At 42.4% G+C, this 23,693-nt stretch overlaps 1 protein-coding gene across 2 annotated transcripts in view; it reads right to left on the bottom strand.

Annotated features, from left to right (window-relative positions):
• Nucleotides 1-23,693, bottom strand: part of AQR (aquarius intron-binding spliceosomal factor) — a 144,289-nt gene that overhangs the window by 98,242 nt on the left and 22,354 nt on the right. For both annotated transcript variants that reach the window (XM_040332262.1, XM_040332263.1), the window contains exons 10-16: nt 22,542-22,606; nt 19,745-19,861; nt 19,555-19,668; nt 15,625-15,728; nt 14,026-14,128; nt 13,699-13,819; nt 6,532-6,673 (exon numbers count right to left, since the gene is read on the bottom strand). In XM_040332262.1, coding sequence (XP_040188196.1) covers nt 6,532-6,673; nt 13,699-13,819; nt 14,026-14,128; nt 15,625-15,728; nt 19,555-19,668; nt 19,745-19,861; nt 22,542-22,606 — 766 coding nt within the window. The remainder of the gene's footprint in view (nt 1-6,531; nt 6,674-13,698; nt 13,820-14,025; nt 14,129-15,624; nt 15,729-19,554; nt 19,669-19,744; nt 19,862-22,541; nt 22,607-23,693) is intronic.

Below are 23,693 nucleotides of genomic sequence, written 5' to 3'. Positions count from 1 at the left end.
TTGTATATGTAAATCGTTTTATTGCCAATGGATTTGAGAAGAAATTTCCTGTCTGTCCAGTCAGACTTGTGAGCCAGGCACTCCTGCCAAACAGCACGTTAAAGGTGGACCTTTTTGAAGGCTATACTGTGCACCAGCTTGTGATTGGACAAAGCAGCAGCAAGCTGAAGCGGTCATCCCAATTGCTCTCTTCTCCAGTTAGCGTGCTTACAATGTGACTGAAAGGAATGGGCCGAGTAATTCAGCACTGAAAATGTTGCCCCTAATTCTGTCAATCTCTGTGTTGCAATAAAGAGGATTACAAAAGGCAGATGTTAAAATAGTATTAAATGCAAAAGCAAAAATGTATTATATTTAGCTTACTAATTCTTAGGCCTCGTACACACGGACGGACTGTCCGCTGAAAACGGTCCGCCGGAGATCTCCGCCTGATGGTTGTACACACCATCAAACAGAAATCCGCGCGGACACGATACGCGGCGACGTGGCCGCGCCGTCGCCGCGACGATGACGCGGCGACGTGCGCGGCCCTGGAAGTTCAATGTTTCCACGCATGCGTCTAATCACTTTGACGCATGCGAGGGCTTTCGGCCGATCGGACATGTCCGGTGAGTCTGTACAGACGACCGAACATGTCCGACGGACAGGCATCCAGCGGACATGTTTCTTAGCATGCTAAGAAACATTTGTCCGCTGGAAACCTGTCCGATCCGCCGGAAAATTGTCCGGTCGGACGTACAGACGACCGAACATGTCCGCTGAAACTGGTCAGCGGACCAGTTTCAGCGGACGTGTTCGGTCGTGTGTACGGGGCCTTAGATGTGATGGTTGCATTAGTTTTCTTTTTTTGGCGTTCTTTCTTATTATTTCAGTTGGTGATCCTGTCAGCAAGTATGTTTTTTTTCCAACAGAACAAGCTCTCCTGCAAATGTATCAGTTACAAGTGCCAAGACAAACTATTTACCACTGACAGGGATGCTTGCAATGATCAGCTTTTATTTATTCATGCAAAACCTTTATCCCAAAAGAAAAAGAAAACAACAACCTGCTGCTGTAAAAGCTTGTGTAACTACAGTGGGAGCTGGAATTTGGCTTCAGTTTGTTAGGGTAACTAAATCTGCTAGTACATCTTATGCTTCCCTCTCCCTAGACTGAGAATGCTGCTGTTCAAACCTGCCCCTGTGCTCCTTCGTGCAGAGTGGGGGAACTCTAATACAGGAAGTGTGTTACTGACCAGATTACCAAGTGAAAATCATAATAAAAATAAAATAAAAAAAAGAATACCAATACACTCCATCGGGTGGCTGTTTTGCCGCAGATAAAAGCATGTTTATGTTTTGCTGGAATTTAAGACTCCAGGCAGCTGCATTTGTACAGTGCTTTTAGCTGCGGTTACGTTTTGCCACGGCACGATATTGAACGGGGTTCCGACTTGGATCCCTGCCAATACCAAGCACTGCGTCTGGTATGAATCTTGAGGGGGAACTCCACGCCAAATTTCAAATAAAAAACCGGCATGGGTCCCCCCTACAGGAGCATACCAGGCCCTTGGATCTGCTATGGATTTTAAGGGCAACACCGTACGCCAAAAAAACGGAGTGGGGTTCCCCCAAATTCCATACCAGACCCGTATCCGAGCAGCAGCCCGGCCGGTCAGGAAAGGGGGTGGGGACGAGGTAAAAAAATATTGCACTTTTTTCAAAATTCAAAATATCGTGCAAAAAAATTAAAACCGCAGAGGTGATCAAATACCACCAAAAGAAAACCATTTGTGGGAAAAAAAGGACGTCAATTTTGTTTGGGAGCCACATCGCACGACCACGCAATTGTCAGTTAAAGTGACGCAGTGCCGAATCGCAAAAAGTGGCCCGGTCATTTGGCTGCATAATGGTCTGGGGCTTAAGTGGTTAAGGTAAAATTCTAACTTCTATGTAAAAATATTTTGTAATGAAAAGTATTATAGGATTATTAAAATATGACTATTTTAAAGTAGGCAGTCTATTATCCCGTGTCTATAAATATAGATACTACTCTAAGTGATAATATGCAATTTTCTTCCCAACTGACAAACCAAAGGCAATAATTCCCTGGACAGCATTACAGTTAGAAGGAGAGTATTCAGGTGTGTGACAGGGTTACAGTGATAATGACTCTGCTATAGCGGGGAGCTTGCCTCTTAACTTAGAATAGCTTCTCAGAGCTGTGAAAGTGCCACAGATCAAAAGACAAGCAAGCTCAGCACCCTGAAATAGCCGTGAAATATGAAACATCACTGGTGGCTCGTGTTCCACGAGTTGTTACTCTGCACTGGACAGGGAAAAAGAGGGGATTTGTACAGCTATGCATGCCGAGTGTAAATGAGAAAGTTTCATTAACTATTTAGATGTCTGAACAGGGACATGCCAGCATTTCATCTAACAGGGTTGCACCGACACCACTTTTTTGAGACCAAGTACAAGTACCGATACCTATTCCCGATACTTTTTTTTTTATTTCATGTGACAGTGGCACTAATATGCAGCACTGATGGGCATTAATGAGGCGTGGACTGTGTCAGTAGTTTATTTTACATTTACATTTTTTACTATTCCCCCCCCCCCCCCCCCCAATTAATATTTTTGTTATTTATCTTTTTACAATGCTTTTTTTTTTTATAGGGGCGGGGCAGGGGAGTAGACGGTGTCAGTGTTTTTTTATTATTTATTTATTTTTACAATTTTGCTTTTAAATATTTATTACAGTTTTTCCTTTTATTTTTATGTTTTATTTGGTTTGGCTTTGGTGAGATATCAGGGATCTAAACAGACCGCTGACATCTCCTCTTTGAGACAGGGAAAGGGACAGAGGATACAAATTCCCCAGTGCCTTTCTCAGCGTAGTTGCTCATTTATGAATGGAAAAAGTTTGTGATCCCTGTGCATTCGGGAAAAGGAAGGAGACAGTAAATTACAGATTTATCAGCTCCCTCTTCCGCTCTCCATTTTTTATGAAGAGCCGGAGATCTCAGCCACCAGACCAGGGAAGTCCTGACTAGTGGGCTCACCTGGATTTGACAATCCATAGACAAGGGGATCTGTCCCATTTGGACAGAATCTCCTTCTGCAAAGTCGAATTTGAGTGTGGAATTGAGCATACGGTACCGCCTCGACAGAGGCTACCATTAGACACAAAACTTGCATGCAAAAACGGAGCGATGACCATTTGCGGGATGCCAATAGCTTCACCGCCGTCTGAAGAGTCTGCAATTTTTCCAAGGGGAGAAAAACTCTCGTCTCCGAGGAGTCTAGAATGAGGCCCAGATACTCCAAGCGCCTAACACCGACTTCTGGAAGTTCAGCACCCAGCCAAACTCTTGTAGGGTCTGACTGGCAATAGCCACGTCCTCCTCTAATTCCGAGATTGAAGCAGCTCTCAGAAGCGGATCGTCCAAGTAGCCCACTATATCGATTCCTCGCTGTCTCAGCAAGGCCAAAATCGGGGCAAGCACCTTGGTAAAAACCCTTGGAGCTGACGCCAGGTCAAAAGGAAGAGCCACAAATTTATAGTGGTCTTCCCCGACCGCAAAGCGCAGGAACCTCTGATGCCCGACATATATGGGGACATGCAAGTATGCGTCCTTGGATATCCAAGGACGCCAGAAAATCCCCCAGGTGGAGAGCAGCGACCACAGAGCGAACTGATTCCATCCTGAACCTCCGAACCCTTACAAAGGCATTGAGAGCCTTGAGGTCCAGGACTGGGCGTACTCAGTCCTTCTTCGGGACCACAAACAGATTCAAGTAGAAACCCTGAAATCTTTCCCGCAGTGGCACAGGTATGATTACCCCGCAGCTCAACAAGTCCTGCACTGTCCCAAATAGGGCATCCCGACGAGCCGGAAGGAGAGGAAGGTTTTAGGAAAATAATCTGTTTGGTGGACGAGAAAGAAATTCTATCTTGTACCCTGATGAAACCACTTCACAGACCCACTGATGGGAAATCAGGGAGGTCCACTGAGCCGCAAACGTCCCCCCACCCCGAGAGTTGGGCGGGGGCAAACCTTCATGCTGTCGCAGATTTGTTCGCAGGCATGTTTGGCTTGCGAACCCACGGACGTTTCTGTCCCCCAGCAGGCTCTTTGTCGGTCTGAGGACGCCTACCTGTGGGACCTCCCTATCGCTTCGGACCTTCTGTCAGCAGGGTCCTTAAAAGAAGGGGTTCCCTGAACCGGAATAGTGGTTTTCTTGTTCAACCTGGATACCGGGGGGTCCACAACCGGGGGAGATGCCCACTTTTTTAAAAGGCTCTGCTCAAAGGGGTAAAGGACCGCTATACGCTTAGGGACCACAAAAGGTCCTCTGCGATTGTTCCCATACCTTGTCTATGAACTTATCAAAAAAGGTCACATAAGGAAACACCTTAGCAGTGCAGCACGCAGGAGGGGCTCTACACAGTACTTCCCCCTTCCTTGCCTATGTACCAGATTACAAGAACCTGGCCATATCTACTGTTTCCTGGGCGAAGTTTTGGGCAGATATTAGTTTTTTTCTGCCCAGTCTATGCACCAGATCTATATAAATGTTTCTATTTGTGGCGTAAAAAGGTCTGATTATTCCTGGAGGAAACCCTCTCTCTCTGCTTAGCAGCAGACTGTGTCTGGCTTGATACCCTGCTGTCGTATAATGAGTACCTAAAATTCCAGCTGGCTGTCTGGGTTAGCTATACACATACAGCCAAAGTGTTGGTTTCCAGGTTCATGTTCACCATTTAATACGACCTGCTTACCTCCATGCTCCTGATGAAGCATTTTCACGCAAAACATGTTGAGCAAAGCAAGAACCAACATCCTGCATATTGGACCCATATTGGACTTGCATTACTATAACATTTTGGAAGTGTTACTGGAGTACTTTGCTGGGCCCCTATGCTGACAAATATTGTATTACGATTTCTGAATTTTTTATAAAGATTTTAATAATAAATATCTATAGATTTTTATACGTATTACTTGTGTGCCGCCAAAAGTCCATTTCTTCTAGTCTAGATTTGTTTCTATTTTCACCTTAGCAGTGCGGGCCTGCTTGTGGGACCCAAAAGGGACTGACCCCTCACCAGATGTCCTGGCAGTATCCTCTAGCTTAAGAGTGTCCCACACTGTGGTGATAAGAGCTCTGACCCGGACTGGAGTCCTCCTCACTGTCATCCTCCGATACCTCAAACCCAGGGCCCTGGGCCGCAGCCGGGCCCAAGTCAGAGCTATCCCCAGGAGATGGTGGGGGTGTTTTTTTACCCCCCTTTCACCCATACACCGCTTCCACCCTAGCAACAAATGATTCCAGGACTGCCGACCAAGTATCCACAGGGACCGCAGGTGCAGGGGCATCGGTTGTCACCACTGGAATGTCTGGGGGGGGAGCGCCAGCTTCTGACGCCATGCTGACCCGCTCACCTGACAGCCCACAGGTACTTAAGTCAAAGTACAAGTGCATAAAAAGATAGAGACCCACCCTCCTTGCTGTACTGACCAAAAGGGGTATCCCAGGGTACTCACCACCCTGACAAGAAAGCTGCACAGCGCTGCGGTTCACTCTCCTTTACACTGTGTGTGTGTGTGTGTCTGAGTGTCTCTGAGGTAAAATTGCACTGTTCAGAAAGTCCCCTCAGCCCTAGAGGCCAAAACCACACCAAGATGGAACATAACCCTACAGTCAAGAGTATAAGGAAGCTGCGTCCATCCATGGACAAAGGAGAAAAGCAATTTCCCTCCAATACTTGCACATTTCCTCGTGCCCAGTCTCTTTAGAACAAATGCAGACAAATACTTGTCCATCTGCCATATATCCAGTGGGCTTCTAAATTCCTGTGAATTTTGCAGTGAAATCTCAAGCAGAGTTTTGAGGGCTTCCCTATGTTATGGAGAGGAGGAGAGGGGAAGTGTTTTGTAGTCCAAATCAGGAGCATGCAGCTTAAGGTGACAACATTGCCCTTCCATGGATACAGTACAGTGAGTGTTATCACACGGCAGGAAAAGTGTTACTGGCAGGATCGCCAGGTGGAAAATAAAAAGTCTGAAAAAGGAAACAAATGTAGCCAACATATTAAACCTTTGTTCTTAGGTCTACACATAGTCACAGTAGAATTCTGTCACTGGGTCCTCTACTCCTTTTTAAGCCAAAATTATTGTACATTCTATGGAGCCTTAAGACAAAAGTGGGCTTGGCAAGAACAATAACAAAGATAAATTATCATCTTGGTTTTAATCATACAGATTGAGAATTCAATTCTTTATATTATTAGCTGTAGTATATTGTACAGGCTGTTTGAACAGGCAATGTGCCCAACTCTTGTGATTGTTCTCGAAAGAGTGTTTGTGTATCCATGTAAACAATATTATAAAGGATCTGCAGGTCTTATGTGTGTTTGGCTCTTGTAATGCTATTCATCACCAACTGTTTAAACATACTGGCTGCAGCTCTGACTATGTATTTTTCTCTGCTAGAATACATCATGAGTTCACATAGGAAGTAAAACAAGCTCCAACCTGCCACTTACCATGGCTTCATGCGGCACACAACATCCTCAATGTCTTGCCGAATTTCATATGTAGACTCCAGGCGGAAAAGGTTAAAGTTGCGAAGAAGATAATCATGAAGGGTGAGAAACTGCAGGTTGAGCTTTGGCAGAGCCAGGCACCCTAGTAGACAGAAAAGGTTTTACCCACAGTATAGCAATTAACACAATTTAATCAGCAAAAACAACATTTTTGTTTACATGGGAAAGTAACAAACAGGCAGATCCCTTACAGCGAAGTAAACATCAGATAGACATGGTAACAATTTTGGTACCTGCTGCCCCCCACAAGGTGTCCACATGAACAGTTTACAAGTCCGCCTTTCATGTTATACTCATATTTATACTCATATTTGGGGTGTAAGAGAGAGGGCGCACGCGACCTGGTCAGAAGCTCTGCGGTCGCATAACCCGATCGCCGCCGGTGTCCCACGATCGGTCTCAGGAGCTGAAGAACGGCACAGTGGCAATGTCACTGATCGTCTGTTCCCTGATATAGGGAAAGACGATCAATGATGTCACAAAACCAGCCCCGCCCCCCAACAGTTAGAAACACATATGAGGTCACACTTAACCACTAGGGGGCGCTGTTGGGGTTAACTCCTAAACGGCAATTGTCATTTTCACAGTAATCAATGCATTTTTATAGCACTTTTTGCTGTGAAAATGACAATGGTCCCAAAAAATTTGTCAAAATTGTCCGATGTCTGCGCCATAATGTCGCAGTCACGAAAAAAAAAAAAAAAAAACACACTGATCGCCGCCATTAGTAGTAAAAAAAAAAAAAATATTAATAAAAATGCCATAAAACTATCACCTATTTTGTAAACGCTATACATTTTGGGCAAACCAATTATTAAACGCTTATTGCGATTTTTTTTACAAAAAATATGAAGAAGAATACGTATCGGCCTAAACTAAGGAAAAAAATCGTTTAATATATTTTTGGGGGATATTTATTACAGCAAAAAGTAAAAGATATTCATTTTTTTTTTTTTTCAAAATTTCACTCTATTTTTGTTTATAGCGCAAAGAATAAAAACCGCAGAGGTGATCCAATACCACCAAAAGAAAGCTCTATTTGTGGGGGGAAAAAGCACGCCAATTTTGTTTGGGAGCCACGTCGCACGACCGCGCAATTGTCAGTTAAAGCGACGCAGTGCCGAATCGCAAAAAGTGGCAAGGTCCCTAACCTGCATAATGGTCCGGGGGTGAAGTGGTTAAAGAAGGGTTATAATCCCAATCAGATTTGTTTTTTGCCATCTGTGTCCCACTGGGGAAGTTTCTCTTCCTTTCCTGTCCCATAGCCAAACAGGAAGGGAGAGAAAAACCCTACAAACTAAAAGGAATTCCCTGGGGACCCCCAGGTTTTACTTACAATGATAATGGTAAACAGGACAAATAGAGAGACGGAGACAGCAATAAAAACTGACAAGCGTTCTAATCCCTCTGCACTCTATCCAAAACTGAAAAAAAAAAAAAAAAAAAAAGTTTTGCCTTTAGTCATTCTTTAACCAAGTCCATTAAGGGGATCTCCAAAACCATTCACAAATCACCACAGACCAGTAGGAAGGAGTTCCAGATACTTAAGAACAGAAGGATCTGTAGGAATAGAACCAGGGTCCTGAGACGTGTCTGGTCTCCCAAATTTCCATGGAAGCAATCACTAGCCTGAAGAAACCTGATGTGGGGAATTAGAAGAGGGACAGGGAGTCCTAATATCGGGGATTACAAATAATGCTTCAAAATGTCCAAATGTCCCTTCGCCCCATCCTCCCATTCTCCCTCCGTGTGGTATCTCCTATATGTAAGTGAGGGGAAAATCCACTGTGGAAGTGGTATAGTGCGAGTTCCAATGAGTCCATCCCCAATGCCACGCAAGGACCTTGGAGTTTAGGTCAGCTGCATAAAAGAGAAACGCTGCCACCCAGATTCACCTCAGACACAGTATAATTCAGACACGGCTGCCAAGCGTCTCACATACACAGGCCCAATACACAGCACTAAAGAGAAGCAGTTCACACGGCCTAGACAGGACTGACAGAGCAGAATCTGTGACACAAGCAGAAATAGCTGCTGTGAGCAGGGCTGCACACACAAAAACCCTGGCAGAACCTCCTCTGCATATTAAAGGGCCAGGACCTCGCTTACCAACCTTCAGGAACTGAAACAAGCTATATTTAACCACTTGCCTACAGGGCACTTTCACCCCCTTCCTGCCCAATCCAATTTTTCAGCTTTGCGTGCTATCGCACTTTGAATGACAATTGTGCGGTCATGCAACACTGTACCCAAACAAAATGTTAATTTTTTTGGGGACAGATAGAGCTTTCTTTAGGTGATATTTAATAACTACTGTTTTTTTTTTGCTAAATAAATAAAAAAAAAGACAGAAAATTGGAAAAAAAAAAAGTGTCTTAGTTTGTTAAAAAAAAATTGGGTTAATAAGTAATTTTTCTCCTTCACTGATGGGCGCTGATGAGTGCCCTGATTGTCAGAGCATATGTCCCTGCTGAGGAATGCCACTTACATGAAGTATGCTGATAACTGCAATTTCATGTTTACACTGTGATTGGACACAGCTGATCACATGGTAAAGAGCTTACATCATAGGTTCTTTACTGTGATCGGTGATGCGGTTGTGTCCAAAGGCAATATGAAGTCCTCCCAGAACAAGAGTGCTCCCACCCGTCTGTCATTTCACTATACCGTGGGATATGGTCAACACTGAGGACAAGGGGGCACTCTCTACGTCTAGAGGAAAAGAGATTTCACCTCCAAATATGGAAAGGTTTTTTCACAGTAAGAGCTGTGAAAATGTGGAACAGACTCCCTCCAGAGGTGGTTCTGGTCAGCTCAGTAGATTGCTTTAAGAAAGGCCTGGATTCTTTCCTAAATGTACAGAATATAACTGAGTACTAAGATTTGTGGGTAAAGTTGATCCAGGGTAAATCCGATTGCCTCTCGGGGGATCAGGAAGGAATTTTTTCCCCTGCTGTAGCAAATTGGATCTCATGCTCTGCTGGGGATTTTTGCCTTCCTCTGGATCAACTGTGGGTATGGAGTTGGGTGTATGGGATTGTACCGTTTTTTATTTTATTAACCCCACCATCCCCATCTAGTGTGTGGTTGTCAAAATAAAATCCTTTTTTTTTACGTTCAACACGGTGGTGGAACGAAAAAAAAAGACTCAACTGTGGGCTGCTTTAATAATGACAGTCTATGCCTGGAGCTTAGGACAAATGGGCAGATAATCATTCTCTATGTGCTGGTCTAAGACAGATCTACACGTTTGTACTCAGTTGCAGACAGTCTGAGACTGTTACTGGATGAGTGGCACTAGAGTGAAAGACACTATTAATAAGGCATAATGCTAAAATGGACATAATATGGGGGCAGCACGTACCAGAGGTATTGTTAGCAAGGCAGGCCAAGTTTATCATCTGCCTATTTTTACTGCAAATCAACCGTTATTTTTCCTGGAACAGAACATACATTTTGCCTACGCAAGCCACTAACATTTTAAACATGTCAAACATTTTCTTCGTGCTTGATATACCACCTGCAGTGAAAGTACAACCCTTAAAGGGTAAAAACTTGGCTTTTAGTAAACATTTCTGTTACACCTGTTTCTACTATCTCACAGTGTAACCCAAATGGCAAAATAAATATCTCCAGATTGAAGCTGCAGGTTATTACTTTATGGAGCTGCTCAGTCTTTGCTTGAAAATAGTCCAGACTGGAAGTTGTGCACGGCACACTTTGTTCATTCATATGGCTAGATATGCATTTGTGGATTACACAGCCACCCAGAGGAACCAAGCTTGTAGAATGTATGGAGTCTTAGCCGGTACGCACAGTGCCGTGCCAGGCATCAAATCTCTGGAGTGGGGCTAAAAGGTAATGCAGAAAAGTTCTTGGTATCACATGATGATGTAAGACCACACTGGGAAACTGCAAAGACCACAAAGGCCCAGATTCTCAAAAGAGATACGACAGCGCATCTCCAGATATGCTGTCGTATTTCTGCCTAGCGCCGTCGTATCTATGCGACTGATTCTTAGAATCAGTTACGCATAGATATTCATTAGATCAGACAGGCGTAAGTCTCTTACGCCGTCGGAACTTAAATGCAATTTTTTATTTGCCCGCTAGGTGGCGCTTCCGTCGATTCCCCGTCAAGTATGCAAATTAGCTAGATACGCCAATTCCCGAACGTATGCACAGCCGACGCAGTAAAGTTACACCTGGGTCTATGAGGCGCAGCCTATGTTAAGTATGGCCGTCGTTCCCGCGTCAAAAATTTAAAAATGTACGTTGTTTGCGTAAGTCGTCCGTGAATGGGGCTGGACGTCATTTACGTTCACGACTAAACCAATGACGTCCGTGCTACGTCATTTGGAGCAATGCACATTGGGATATTTTAGGGATGGCGCATGCGCAGTTCGTTTGGCGCGGGGACGCGCTTCATTTAAATGAAACACGCTGCCCCTACCCGCCGAATTTGAATTCCGCCGGGTGATTTACGCTACGCCGCCGCAACTTTACAGGCAAGTGCTTTGTGAATAAAGCACTTGCCAGAAAAAATTGCGGCGGCGTAACGTAAATGAGATACGTTACGCCCGCACAGAGATATGCCGATCTCTGTGAATCTGCCCCAAAATGCTTTATTTTCGTCCAAGAACTTGCTATGCCACAACTTTTTTTCCTGTTGGATTCAACAAAAAGACACTCTGTGGTGAGGGGGCCATAGAAGAGAGCTACAAGAAAAAGCTCTTGCTACATCTTTCCACTGAGCCCCCAACTGATGTATGATGTTAAAGGGTGATGGTGCCCACTAGTGTCCACCTATAACCAATACGATATTTTGGAGGAGGATTTCCTTTTTATTTTCTACATTACAAAATCATCCCCAGTGACAATTAGGATTGCAGCACTGCTAGGAAGGGGAAAAAAACTAAAAACATGGAATGAAGAGGAGAGGAAGACTGGAGGAAAATGCAATATGGCCAGTGATACATACGATTATAAATCTAATATCAGATGAATGGCACCATTCAAAAGTATGAAATTAACACCACAATTTAAAAATCTGTCTGACATTTTATCTACCTGCTTAAAAGTGCAATAAACCTGTAAAATAAACATAACAAAATCCTCCATTCAACATCTACAGCTACACTTAGATGAACCAGTGATCCTAAAATCAGAAACATGTTGGTTTGTTGGGCCCCTTTCACAGAGGGTGGAATCTGCCTGCTGATCACCTGCTGATCAGAGAAAAGCGGGTGGATGACAGGCCTGTGTCTTTTCAGTTTATACAGAGCAGACACGGACACAGCCTGCTATGCTCTATGGGTGGGTGTAAACTGTCGGTTTACACTACACCCGACTGCCCTCCAATCCAATATGTCTACACAGAGGAGCGGATCTCCTTTCCGTTTTTTTTTTTTTTTTTTTTAGTGGACCGAATCGGATTGTAGGTAGGTGGGTATAAAATGGACACAAGTTCGTTTACACCCGACAGACCATAAGGATACATGGACTATCCAATCAAGTCTGCCTGAAAAACTGACAGGTGTACTTGATTTTATTTACAGCAGGTATTATTAATAATTTTTTTTTTTAACATTAGATTGATGCTCATTTTGTCAAGGGGAATCGGGTAGTTTTTTTAAAAACAAAGCAGTACTTACCGTTTTAGAGAGCGATCTTCTCCGTCGCTTCCGGGTATGGGCTGCGGGACTGGGCGTTCCTATTTGATTGACAGTCTTCCGACGGTCGCATACATCGCGTCACGAGTAGCCGAAAAAAGCCGAACGTCGGTGCGGCTCTATACAGCGCACCGACGTTCGGCTACTTTCGGAAAAATCGTGACGCGATAGATGCGACCATCGGAAGCCTGTCAATCAAATAGGAACAATGATCTTGAAACAGTAAAAGATAAAACGAGTAAAATTTGTAAAAAGTCCCAAAAGTTCTATGTAAAACTGTAGCAGCTACTTCTAAACCATCGTTTAAAGTTCTTCTATGGGTGAAATAAATGCGTGCACGCCCTCTGTTGAAGTCTAACCTATGACGAAACGCGTCAGAGCGTGAAGTTTATTCCATGACCAGAGAAGCTGTGCAGCCCCCAGGAGCAGGAACAGGAGAGTGTGGCAGACATCTGCATCCTCACAGGGAGAAGCTGTCAGGCACAGTACTGATTTTCATTTTGCTTGATTACTGTTTAATTGTGGTACGCACAATATTCAAAGGGAATGTTATTTTGGGCACAATAAATGATTTAACTGTATTACGCTATATGAGTGTCTTTTCCATTATATGTATGCGGTTGAACCTTTACATTCCTGCTGGCGGAGAAGTGCATCTCTCGGGAGACATACACAGATATATAATCCAGGCACTTTTTATTCAACCTTGTGGTGAGTGCATCCCCAACAGGGGACTAAAACATCCCCCCACGTGGTGAACACCCCCTTGGTGAAAGGAGCACTTATTTAAGGACCGGTTTGTGTATGATCCATCAGCACTGTCATCGTATGCCTATGAGTTTATTTCACCCATAGAAGAATTTTAAACGATGGTTTAGAAGTAGCGCTGCTACAGTTTTACATAGAACTTTTGGGACTTTTTACAAGTTTTACTCGTTTTATCTTTTACCGCTTCAAGATCATTGTCTTATTTTTTTAGCAGCTGCTGCAATTTGCACATATTTATTATTCTGTTACCTACTACTTTGATATCACGTATCTAAGCGCCGGGTAGTGCAATAGTATAGGAAGGGCGCCATTAGTACTAATCTTTAACAATCAAATAGGAAAGCCCAGTCCCGCAGCCCATACCCGGAAGTGGCGGAGAAGATCGCTCTCTAAAACGGTAAGTACTGCTTTGTTTTTAAAAAAAAATACCCGATTCCCCTTGACAAAATGAGCATGAATCTAATGTTAAAAATTTAGATTTCCGGGTGAACCTCCACTTTAAAGGCAGTGAACTTGTTAAAAGACACATCCGTGTTAGCCGTTCCAGGATGGCTGGGTAAAATGAGATCACATTTCAAAGTTAGAGTTATATTAGTGGGTTTCCTGATATTAGAGCTCATTAGAGAAGTCACAACGAGTATTTCAGATCAGTTTACAGCAGCCTCACCTTCCCCAGAATAGTACTCTGTGGGCACAATGTTCTCATCCCATATGATCTTCTCTGTGGGATACAAGGGCATCTGGTTCAGCTGCTGGATTTGAGAAATACGACGCTCATGCCGGGACACCTGCACAAAAGATACATGAAAAAAACATGGTTCATGTGGGCAAGCTGACTGCAATAAAACAATAGCAATATATGCAAACATAATTCTAAAGCAAAGATCTTTGCATTTTACATGTTACGCTGGAAAGTAATACCTAATTACCCTTTAAGGAAGTACTTTAATGAGAGAAATGTATGTTACTGGCAAAGTATCTTTTGTATACCTACCAGAAGCTCTAAGAGAAACTCTTTGTCATATTTGGTCTCTTCTCCTTCAGAGAGAGCTGGCAATAAGCAGAGATATGATGCTACCTGGTGGAGAGTATTGGAACTGCAAAAAAAAATAATTGAAACAATCATTTTAAAGCAATCTATCCAAGTGGACACAAAACAAGTTATTGCCAAAACGCATAGCTAAAAGGACAGCCTTTGCATCTGATGAAATATGTGACCAGAAGCTAGAAGGATCTGTGATTCTACAATTCTGCAATTGTCTACAGGTATAGAAGTCTTCATCTAAATCACAATTCTGTAATCTAGGAGGACAGCACCTTTTTAGTCTCCTAGTAGCATGATCAAGAATCAGTAGTGTATTAGTATGGTATTTATGTAAGAATATTGGATTTTTACACAAAAAGTACTTGATGTGACCTGTTTTGGGGGACTCAGGAAGTGTTGTTTCAGGGAAAGAGGACATTTGGTTATTCAAAACACATTTAGCCAATTAACAATTGCAAGATGGGTAAAGCAGAGCAGATAGATCTTTAGCCTCTACCATTTTCCTCACATGCCTCCCTCTCTGCCTATCGGAGAAGCTGGAGCCCTAAAATACAGATTTCCTAAAATGCAAAAAACAACCTATCCTAGAATACAGCCGAGGTGTGGAAAGTGTTGCACGCATATTAAAAAAGTGCTTTCCCACGCACTTAGGAAATAAACATGCATTTGAATCTCTAGATGGTCTGCGCCACAGCGATACCTAGTGTGCGTGTGTCCTGCCATACATGTTGAAGTCACTGTGCCGTGGTCCTGTCCAATTCATTTACTTACAATGGCTTTTTTTATAGATGCTTTAAAAAAAGTTAGTGTGAGAAAACACTTTGGGCAGGTCTACAGCACAGTAACATCACCACTAATAAAAGCATGCGTACACACTTGGCACCATTGAGGCACAACGTCATGCAGAGATTCAAAGGAATGTTTATTCCCTACATGCTGGGCAAGTACTTTTTAAATGTAAGTGTAACAATTTTTTTACCAAATTCTTTTAAATAAACCGAGTTATCACGATTATGTATCCTTGCTTTTTTGCACGGTGAACATCTCGATATGCTGCTGAGGAGGGAACAGAGGTTAGGAGTGAACAGAAATACAGGTAACATAAGAAGACGCACACAAGCGAGTTTTGACCAAGTTATTAGTTTAAGGGGTCAAAACAATCAGGCGAGTTTACCCCCAAAGGAGGCTGGAGTGTTTAAAGCATGGGTCTTCAAACTACGGCCCTCCAGTTGTTCAGGAACTACAATTCCCATCATGCCTAGTCATGTCTGTGAATGTCAGAGTTTTACAATGCCTCATGGGATGTGTAGTTCCACAACACATCCCATTTTATGGCGGGAAAGAGCACAGAGCATGTGCAAAACTTTACAATTTTTAACAATTCAGGTGACCTCCTTACACCCCTCAATGGGTGAGAAAGACTTTATACAAGCAATATCCAAGTGACAAAAGAGAGAAGTTTGGAATCTTGTAAAATTAAACAATTTATGAACATAATAATACATCACAAAGTACCTTTAATAAAGTAGACTGCATTTACCCACTTACCTTAGTGGTCCAAATAACTTCACAAGGGATTCCCGTGTATCCACAGCTGCTACATTGGAAAGCGCAAAGTTGCAAAGTTCTGGGAAGTGTGCAAATGCTGCTCTCTAAGTAAAGAGATACAAGAGGTCACCCAAGTCCACAAAAAAACAAACTTTTCAAGCTTGAACAAGAAAATAAGGTGCGTGTGTGTGTATTTATGGGAGCAGGTGCCTCCTGATTTGCTATGGTCAGTGTCATAACATGCTAGAAGTGGCCTTATTTCACATTTATATTATTGTTAAAGCCCAGAAATAAAATTAATAAGCCTTTCTCCAAAAGATTCCTTCAGGGATCATCTTCTACAGTTCAGATGAAAATGGTGCTTAGTAAAGTTTTTTAAAGGCACATTGGGGTCAGTTTACAAAGTGATAAATACTGCATATATGTTTGAGTTAAAAACACTAATGCGTTAATTTATCTCAAAAGTAGCGGACTCGCTAAAATACATGTGTTCTTTAATGAATGCAGTAAATATTTATGTTTTGCGATATTTAGCACAAAAATTTTGCGTTATTTTTGGTTTTTGCTTTCACAATTTTTTTTCTTTATTTTAGCAGGTTAACACTGCACCAGAAGTCACACAGCAAGACAATGGAACCTTGGATTGCGTGTAATACGGTTAACGAGCGTTTTGCAATACGAGCACTGTATTTTAAAAAGAACCGGACTCTGTTTGCGAGTGCGGTCTCCAACATTTGACTTCTATGGGGAAACTCACTTTGATATGCGAGTACTTTGGATTACAAGAATTCTCCTGGAACGGATTATGCTCGTAATCCAAGGTCCCACTGTATTGTGAAACTATCAAAACATTCTAGGGTGCTTTCATTCACAAAACGATCTCCCTCTGATGAATTGTTACATTTTATTTTCATTCCTGAACTCAGAAGAGAACATTTTCACATGGATACATTGCATAATTTTCACTTCCTGTGCAGTGCAGAGTCCCTGTATTTGTTATTTTGTACTTTTTTTTAAATACCACCAGTAAAGACCAGGTGATAAATAACAAATGGGTTTGTGTTTTTATTGAATTGATTTTAATAATTTATCCTTTTTTTTTTGCGGTATTTACATTCAATATTTTACTTTGATGAATTGACTTATTATTTCATGTCATATTTCTGAAAAATTATTTCCGTGACCTTCATATCGCAAGCAGTAACCTTTAGTGAATGTTACCACTCGATAAACACCATCTATAAAATAAACTAGTCCTTAAATTAAATGCAAGGTTGGCGTTAATGACAGCCCCCCTACACCTCCAAATAAATGTTATTTTTTTTAACTTTTACAAGAAACTGTATATAAAAAATACATTCTTTGGACCCCACTTACTGCAGGCACAGTGACATCACCATGTCTCAGCATAGTCTCATTGATGCTCAAGACCCCACATGCATATTCCTACAGGATCTTGAGAAATGTAACCACTTCCCATCCTAAAGATGTACCCGTACATCCTCGGGAACAAGTGGTGATACCAGGATCATGGCTGCAGCTGCGGCCATGATCTTGGTATCAGCCTTTTGAGCAATGGTGGGTTTTCCTGTAGTGGTGATCAGGGTGACTCTACAGCCACCCAATTACTTCTACAGGGCACAGAAGGACCCCCCCTCACACAGTAGTTCTCGGGCTCCTTGGTGTGATCAGGGAGTTCAGGACTTCTTCTCCACGACTTGTCCGATCCAATAAACACAGAGAGGAGGAAGACACATCTGTACCCATGCCCGCTGTGATGAATGAAACCAGAAGCAACAAGGATTTAGTAACTTCCGGTTTCAGTTTGTTTGTTTACAAGCCTCTGATGAAACCAATCTCAGTTTGATAAGATGCTTTTGAGTGCAGAGGAGAGATCTGAGGTCTAATAGACCCCAAGATCTCTCAGTAAACTGTGCCTGTCACTGCCCATGCCATCACAAGGAATCTTTACCATCCCCCACAGTTAGAACACAGTCAGGGAAACACAATTAACCCCTTGATCGCCGCCTAGTGTTAACCTCTTCCCTGCCAGTGATATTTACACAGTAATCAGTGCATTTTTATAGCACTAATTGCTGTATAAATGCCAATGGTCCCAAAAATTTGTCAAAAGTGTCTGATGAGTCTGCCATAATGTGGGAGCACTGATAAAAATCACAGATCACCGCCATTACTAGTAAAAAAAAAAAAAATTGCCATACATCTATCCCCTATGTTGTAGATGCTATAACTTTCGGACAAACCAATTAAATATACACTTATTGTGAATTTTATTACCAAAAATATGTAGAAAAAAAAACTAGTGCTGTCAATTAAACGCGTTAGCAGACTCATTTTAACGCCGTCAACTTTTTTATCGCGCGATTAACGTTCGGGGGTTATACCGGGATGATGCCTGCAGCCGCAGGCATCATCCAGGTACCGTTGTTTAGAGCGGGCAATCGGCTATCCAAACATAACAACCGATGCGGCTAAAAGCCGCTCGGTTGTTATGCCGGAGGAGCGGGAGGGGACATCCCCCCCCTCCCGCCGCCTTTCGCCGCTCTGACCGGGCCTCCCGTCCCACCGGGAGACCCGATCCTCCATCCGGCGCCTTCTGTGTTCAAGCGGAGACTGACACTAAGCCGTAAACGGCTTTGATTCAGTCTCCGCATTGAAACCACGGAAGCGGCGTCATGACGTCACTTCCGGGTTTCTCGGCTGCCAATGGCGCCGGATTTAAAAAAGTACACAGTATTCAGAATCGCCGTTTTCGGCGATCTGAATACTTTGAAGTGCAAAGGAGGGCTCGGAGGTCTTTTAGACCCCCGATCCCTCCATAAAGAGTACCTGTCACCACCTATTGCTGTCACAAGGGATGTTTACATTCCTTGTGACAGCAATAAAAGTGATCAAAATGTAAAAAAATAAAAAAAACACAATTTAATATTATAAAAAATAAATAAATAAGAAAACAAAAAAAAAATGTTTTAAAAGGGTGAACCTCCTTAATCGCGCGATTAATCGTGCGTTAACTATGACATTAATGCGATTAATCGCTTGACAGCACTAAAAAAAACGCTTTTTTGAAAAAATAAATTGTGGATACTTATAGCAAAAAGTACAAAATATTATTTTTTATTTTTTTTAAATAGTTGCTCTTTTTTTGTTTATAGCGCAAAAAATAAAAAACACACAGAGGTGATCAAATACCACCAAAAGAAAGCTCTATTTGTGTGGAAAAAAAGGGACGTCAATTTTGTTTGGGTTCAACATCGCACGACCACGCAATTGTCAGTTAAACTGACGCTGCGCCGTATCGCAAAAAATGGCCTGGTCATTGAGCAGCCAAATCTTCCCGGGCAGTAGTGGTTAAAAAATGCAATATGCACGAACATGCAAAAAAGCATGTGCTTGGAAGCACCTCCTGATATAAGAAAAAAGCCCTGGGATAGTGTTTAGTTCTAAAGAACACCTTGACTGAAAAAAGTTTGAAAAAAATGCTCTAGGAGGCAATGTTTATTTATCATATAAATAAAGCAATATTTCAAAGCAGATGCAAGGGCCCCTTCATCGGGCAACAGTCACCATCAGGCAACGTCACGGTTGTCTGATAAAGGCACCCTTAAGAAGGCTAAAAAAATATGTTTTATATATGGATAAATTAAAATTGTTCTCTACAGCATTTTGGTTTCTAGGTGGCTACTTTGCCGATTGTACATATAAACATGATCTCCAATCTTCATCACTTTGACAGCATGTAAAATTGATACAGTAGTGTAAGTGAAGAAGAGTCAGCAGATTAATTTTCAAACAGGTTTATGGCCGGTATTCTAGCTTTTGATTGCTAGGATGAACTGTATATTTCCTTGGTAGTAAAACAGTTGGTCTGCAGTGATTTTGAATTTATAACTGGAAATCTAGACATACCTGTAGAGAAGTGATTCGGTCATAGTGAATGGTGGTCATTTCATTTTCTGTCAGTGCATTGCCAGTCTGGTCATTAATTTCAAAGCCAGCGTAGAACTTTAACATGTCTAAAAGCTATAAAAAGGTACATCATTAGTGAATGCATACAATTGAATCCCCTGATCTACCGTCTTAAACATTAATACCATACCTGAGAAAACAAATGTCCTTCTTCCTCTGTTTTGCAGAGACTGGATAAATAGCAGTGTACAACTAGGTGAGAATCATCCAGCACTGTATTGAACCACCGGCGGGTGGGAAGTAAAGCCTTAATGGGGAACCAGAGCAAAAAATATTAACAATATTGTGCAAAATTACACAGACAAGACATATAGCTAGAGTTAAAGTGGAGGTTTACCCAAAAACTAAATTTTTAACATTAGATGGATGCTCGTTTTGTGAAGAGGAATCGGGTGTTTTTCTTTAAATCGAAGCAGTACTTACCGTTTTAGAGAGCGATCTTCTCTGCCGCTTCCGGGTATGGGCTGCGGGACTGGGCGTTCCTATTTGATTGACAGTCTTCCGACAGGCTTCCGACGGTCGCATACAGCGTGTCACGATTTTCCGAAAGTAGCCGAACGTCGGTGCGCAGGCGCCATATAGAGCCGCACCGACGTTCGGCTTCTTTCAGCTACTCGTGATGCGATGTATGCGACCGTCAGAAGCCTGTCAATCAAATAGGAACGCCCAGTCCCGAAGACCATACCCGGAAGCGGCGGAGAAGATCTATCTCTAAAACGGTAAGTACGGCTTCGATTTTAAAAAAAAACACCCGATTCTCCTTCACAAAATGAGCCTCAATCTAATGTTAAAAATTGTTTTTCGGGTGAACTCCCGCTTTAAGCTAAAAAAGCGGTATGGAGTTCCAGAGGATGGGAAAGTCTCAAGAGAAGTCCTGGAGGCGAGCATCCTGAAGGCGTCCTAGGAGAAGGTGACAAGGGAGCAGGAGGCCTTGGAAGGAACAAAGAACAATTTGGTTGGTATTTTGAGACTAGGTTAGTGATGTAGGTGCAGAGTTGTGCATTCTTTTGTAAATAACCAGGGAGGGATTGGCAGAGAGGTGTGGCAGACACTAAACGGCTGGGTAAGGTAATAGAAACTGGCAGAAGCACCTATGATAGACTGAAGGGGGGACAGCCTATGTAAAGGTAATCTAATGTGGAGGATGTCACAGTAGTCGAGATGAGAGATAATCAGGAAAGTGAATTAGAAGCCTTGCCATGTGATCGGTTAAGGGGTGTATTTTGGAGATATTGTGGCAGCAAGCTTTGGACAGTGATTGAATGTGGGCCTGAAGGGAAAGTTCAGAGTCCAGGATTACACCTAGCACTGTGGCATGTGGGGACGGACTGATAGATGTGCCATTGATCTTGACAGAGAAGTCAGGGGAAGGGGCACGTGGGGAGGAAATATTATGAGCTCAGTTTTGGATAGATAGATTGAGTTTGAGGAATTGGTGCGACATCAAGACTGATATGTCCGTTAGTAAATTAGTGATGCGTGAGGAGACTGGAGTGAGCTGAGGAGTATAGATATAAATTTGGGTGTCGTCAGCGTAGAAATGGCATTGGCTGACCCAGAGAGCAAGTAGAGATCGAGAATAGGAGAAGTCCAAGCAAGAACAGAACCTTGGGAGACTCAGACAAAAAAGGGTAGAGGACAGGAGGAGGCAGAGTTGTGACACTGAAGATGTGGTAGGAGAAGTAGGATGAGGAACAATGAAGAGCACAGTCAAAGAGATCAAGGGAGTTGAGTTTTTTTTTAAAGTTAGGGGGTGGCCAAATGTATCAAAGTCAGCAGAAAGGTCCAGAAGTAGGAGGACAGAATAGTGACCAGTTAGCCATTTGTAAATTATGTACAAGTTTTAGGAGAACAGTTTCTGTGGAGTGTTGAGGGCGCAATCCAGACTGAAGGGGATCAAAAAGGTTATTCTTAGTGAGGTGGTAGCTCACTAGCTTGTAGACCCAGAGTTCAATGGAGTTTGTTGGAAAAGGGAAGCAAGGAGATAGGATGTATATTGTTAAGATTGGTGGGATCCATTGAGGGCTTTTAAGTATGGGAGTGACTAGTGCATGTTTTGGAGAGTTGGGAAAGATGCCAGAAGAGAGGAAGAGATTGAAGATGTGAGAGATAGCAGGATAGAGTCAGAGGGTGACCATAATATTTACAAGGGAACAGTATCCAGATGGAATTCATTTTCCCCTCAATAATGTCAAGTGATTTAGGTCCTGAGACAGCAAAGCCAGCCCAAATCATGACGTTTCCATGGCCATACTTCACTGTTGGGATGATGTTTTGATGTTGGCAAGCTGAGCCCCTTCTGTGCCATACATAGTGCCGAGTATTCTTCCTGAACAATTTAACTTTAGCTTTTTGTGAACAGCATTCTTAAAATATTTGAGTGTCCCACCTCTAAAACTAATTTCATTTATTGGACTCCAGGTGTGCAAATTACTGACTCCAATTAGCATTTGCTGAAGTAATTAATCTATCGGTTCACATACTTTTCCTTCCAGCACTATGAAAAAAATATGAGAAATTAGAATTGTTAGTGTGGTATCAGCCAGTGTTGCCAAATGCTAGTTAATTTACGGGCAGCCCGTAAATTTCAGCCCATTTTCGGGCTGCTCATGAATCCCCGTAAAAAAGATGGCCGCGGAACTGACAGCGCAACTGCGCATGCGTTGCTTCCGAAGCCTGCCAGGCTCGGGAAAACTTGTACGCGCTTGGTGGGCGGGCACATCCATCGTCTAAGCCCACTAGCAAAATATTGAAGATTAGATAAGCCGAGTTGGGGTTATGCCTAGGCAGGGAATTCTATGTTTTCCTGCCCAGTGTCCATTTAACTGAAGGTGGCAGCATAACCCAAGTAGCTATAATATGACAACGCCTAGTGTCATTTGATGTGTAGTTAAGAAATAGTATTCGAAAAAACAAGAAAAAGTTACCTCTAAATCAATCATAAGTTCTATAAAGCGCTCACAATAGTGTATTCTTTCCAAAGAGACAGGACCTGCAAAAAAAACAGAAACTACGTCTCAGCATCCAATAAACATATCTATATACTTTGTTATTATAGTCTACCCCAAAAGCAAAAGATCTGTTAGAAAAATCAACCTAAAATATCTGGTGTATATAGTCACCAAATCGATAATGAATTCTGCTGTAACCGTGGTTAGTGCATTTCTTACAATGACCAGCTGGAAGTGCTAAAAACAATATTCAAAGTAGATGTAAACCAAACCAGTAAAAGCTCATATTAGTCTTTAACTCGTTAATGTAATTTCAAAAGTAATTTTAAAATATTTAAAAATGTAAAGCCTTCATTGAAATAATACCTGGTAATCCTTCAAAGTCACCATACAGCCACTTCATGTTATGAGATGACAATGACATGTCCCCATTTCCAGGTTGCTGTCCTGCGACGTCACCTTGTCACATGTGCAGAAATATAAGCGGTTGTAAGCATCGAAAAAGAAAAACACAAGCGCCATCCAAGTGTAGTGGTTTCATCACACTGAATTTGCACTAAAATCAAGCAACTCACAGAAACAGTGCAGGGGTAGAGCTCATCTGTCTTCTGGGCATCAGGTTCATATGCTCTGGCTGTTATAGGGAAAGAGAGCACTGTGGGTTCCTGCACAATAAATTCAGTGTGATCAAACCACTACACTTGCTTGTGTTTTTTCATTTTCATTGTTTGCACAGCATGGCAGAGTCTCACTTCTAACTCTAAAGAACAAGCTGCTTGAAGTGTTGGCGCTTCCTGTATGGACAAAATGGACTTTTACATTATTTTATGGACTTCAAATGTTGGACTAATAGACACCTCTAGGTTTGGTCATCCTTGCGTCATAATTCTCCTCTCTCTATATAAGCAGTTGTGCCTATGGTAATTGCGCAGGAAACCAAACAGCCGTTTAACAGGACAGGTTCCACTCAGAACTGTATAGACATTAATGACTGTGTGTTGAGTTATTTTGAGGGGACAGCAAATTTACACTGTAATACAAGCTGTTCACTCACTACTTTACATTGTAGCAAAGTGTAATTTCTTCAGTGTTGTCACATGAAAATCTATAATAAATTATTTCCAAAAA

Source organism: Rana temporaria, chromosome 13 (assembly GCF_905171775.1).
Source record: "Rana temporaria chromosome 13, aRanTem1.1, whole genome shotgun sequence".
In the NCBI taxonomy this organism is placed as follows: Eukaryota; Metazoa; Chordata; class Amphibia; order Anura; family Ranidae; genus Rana; species Rana temporaria.
Note: the sequence above shows the minus strand (reverse complement) of the source record. Positions and strands in the feature narration are given on the sequence as shown.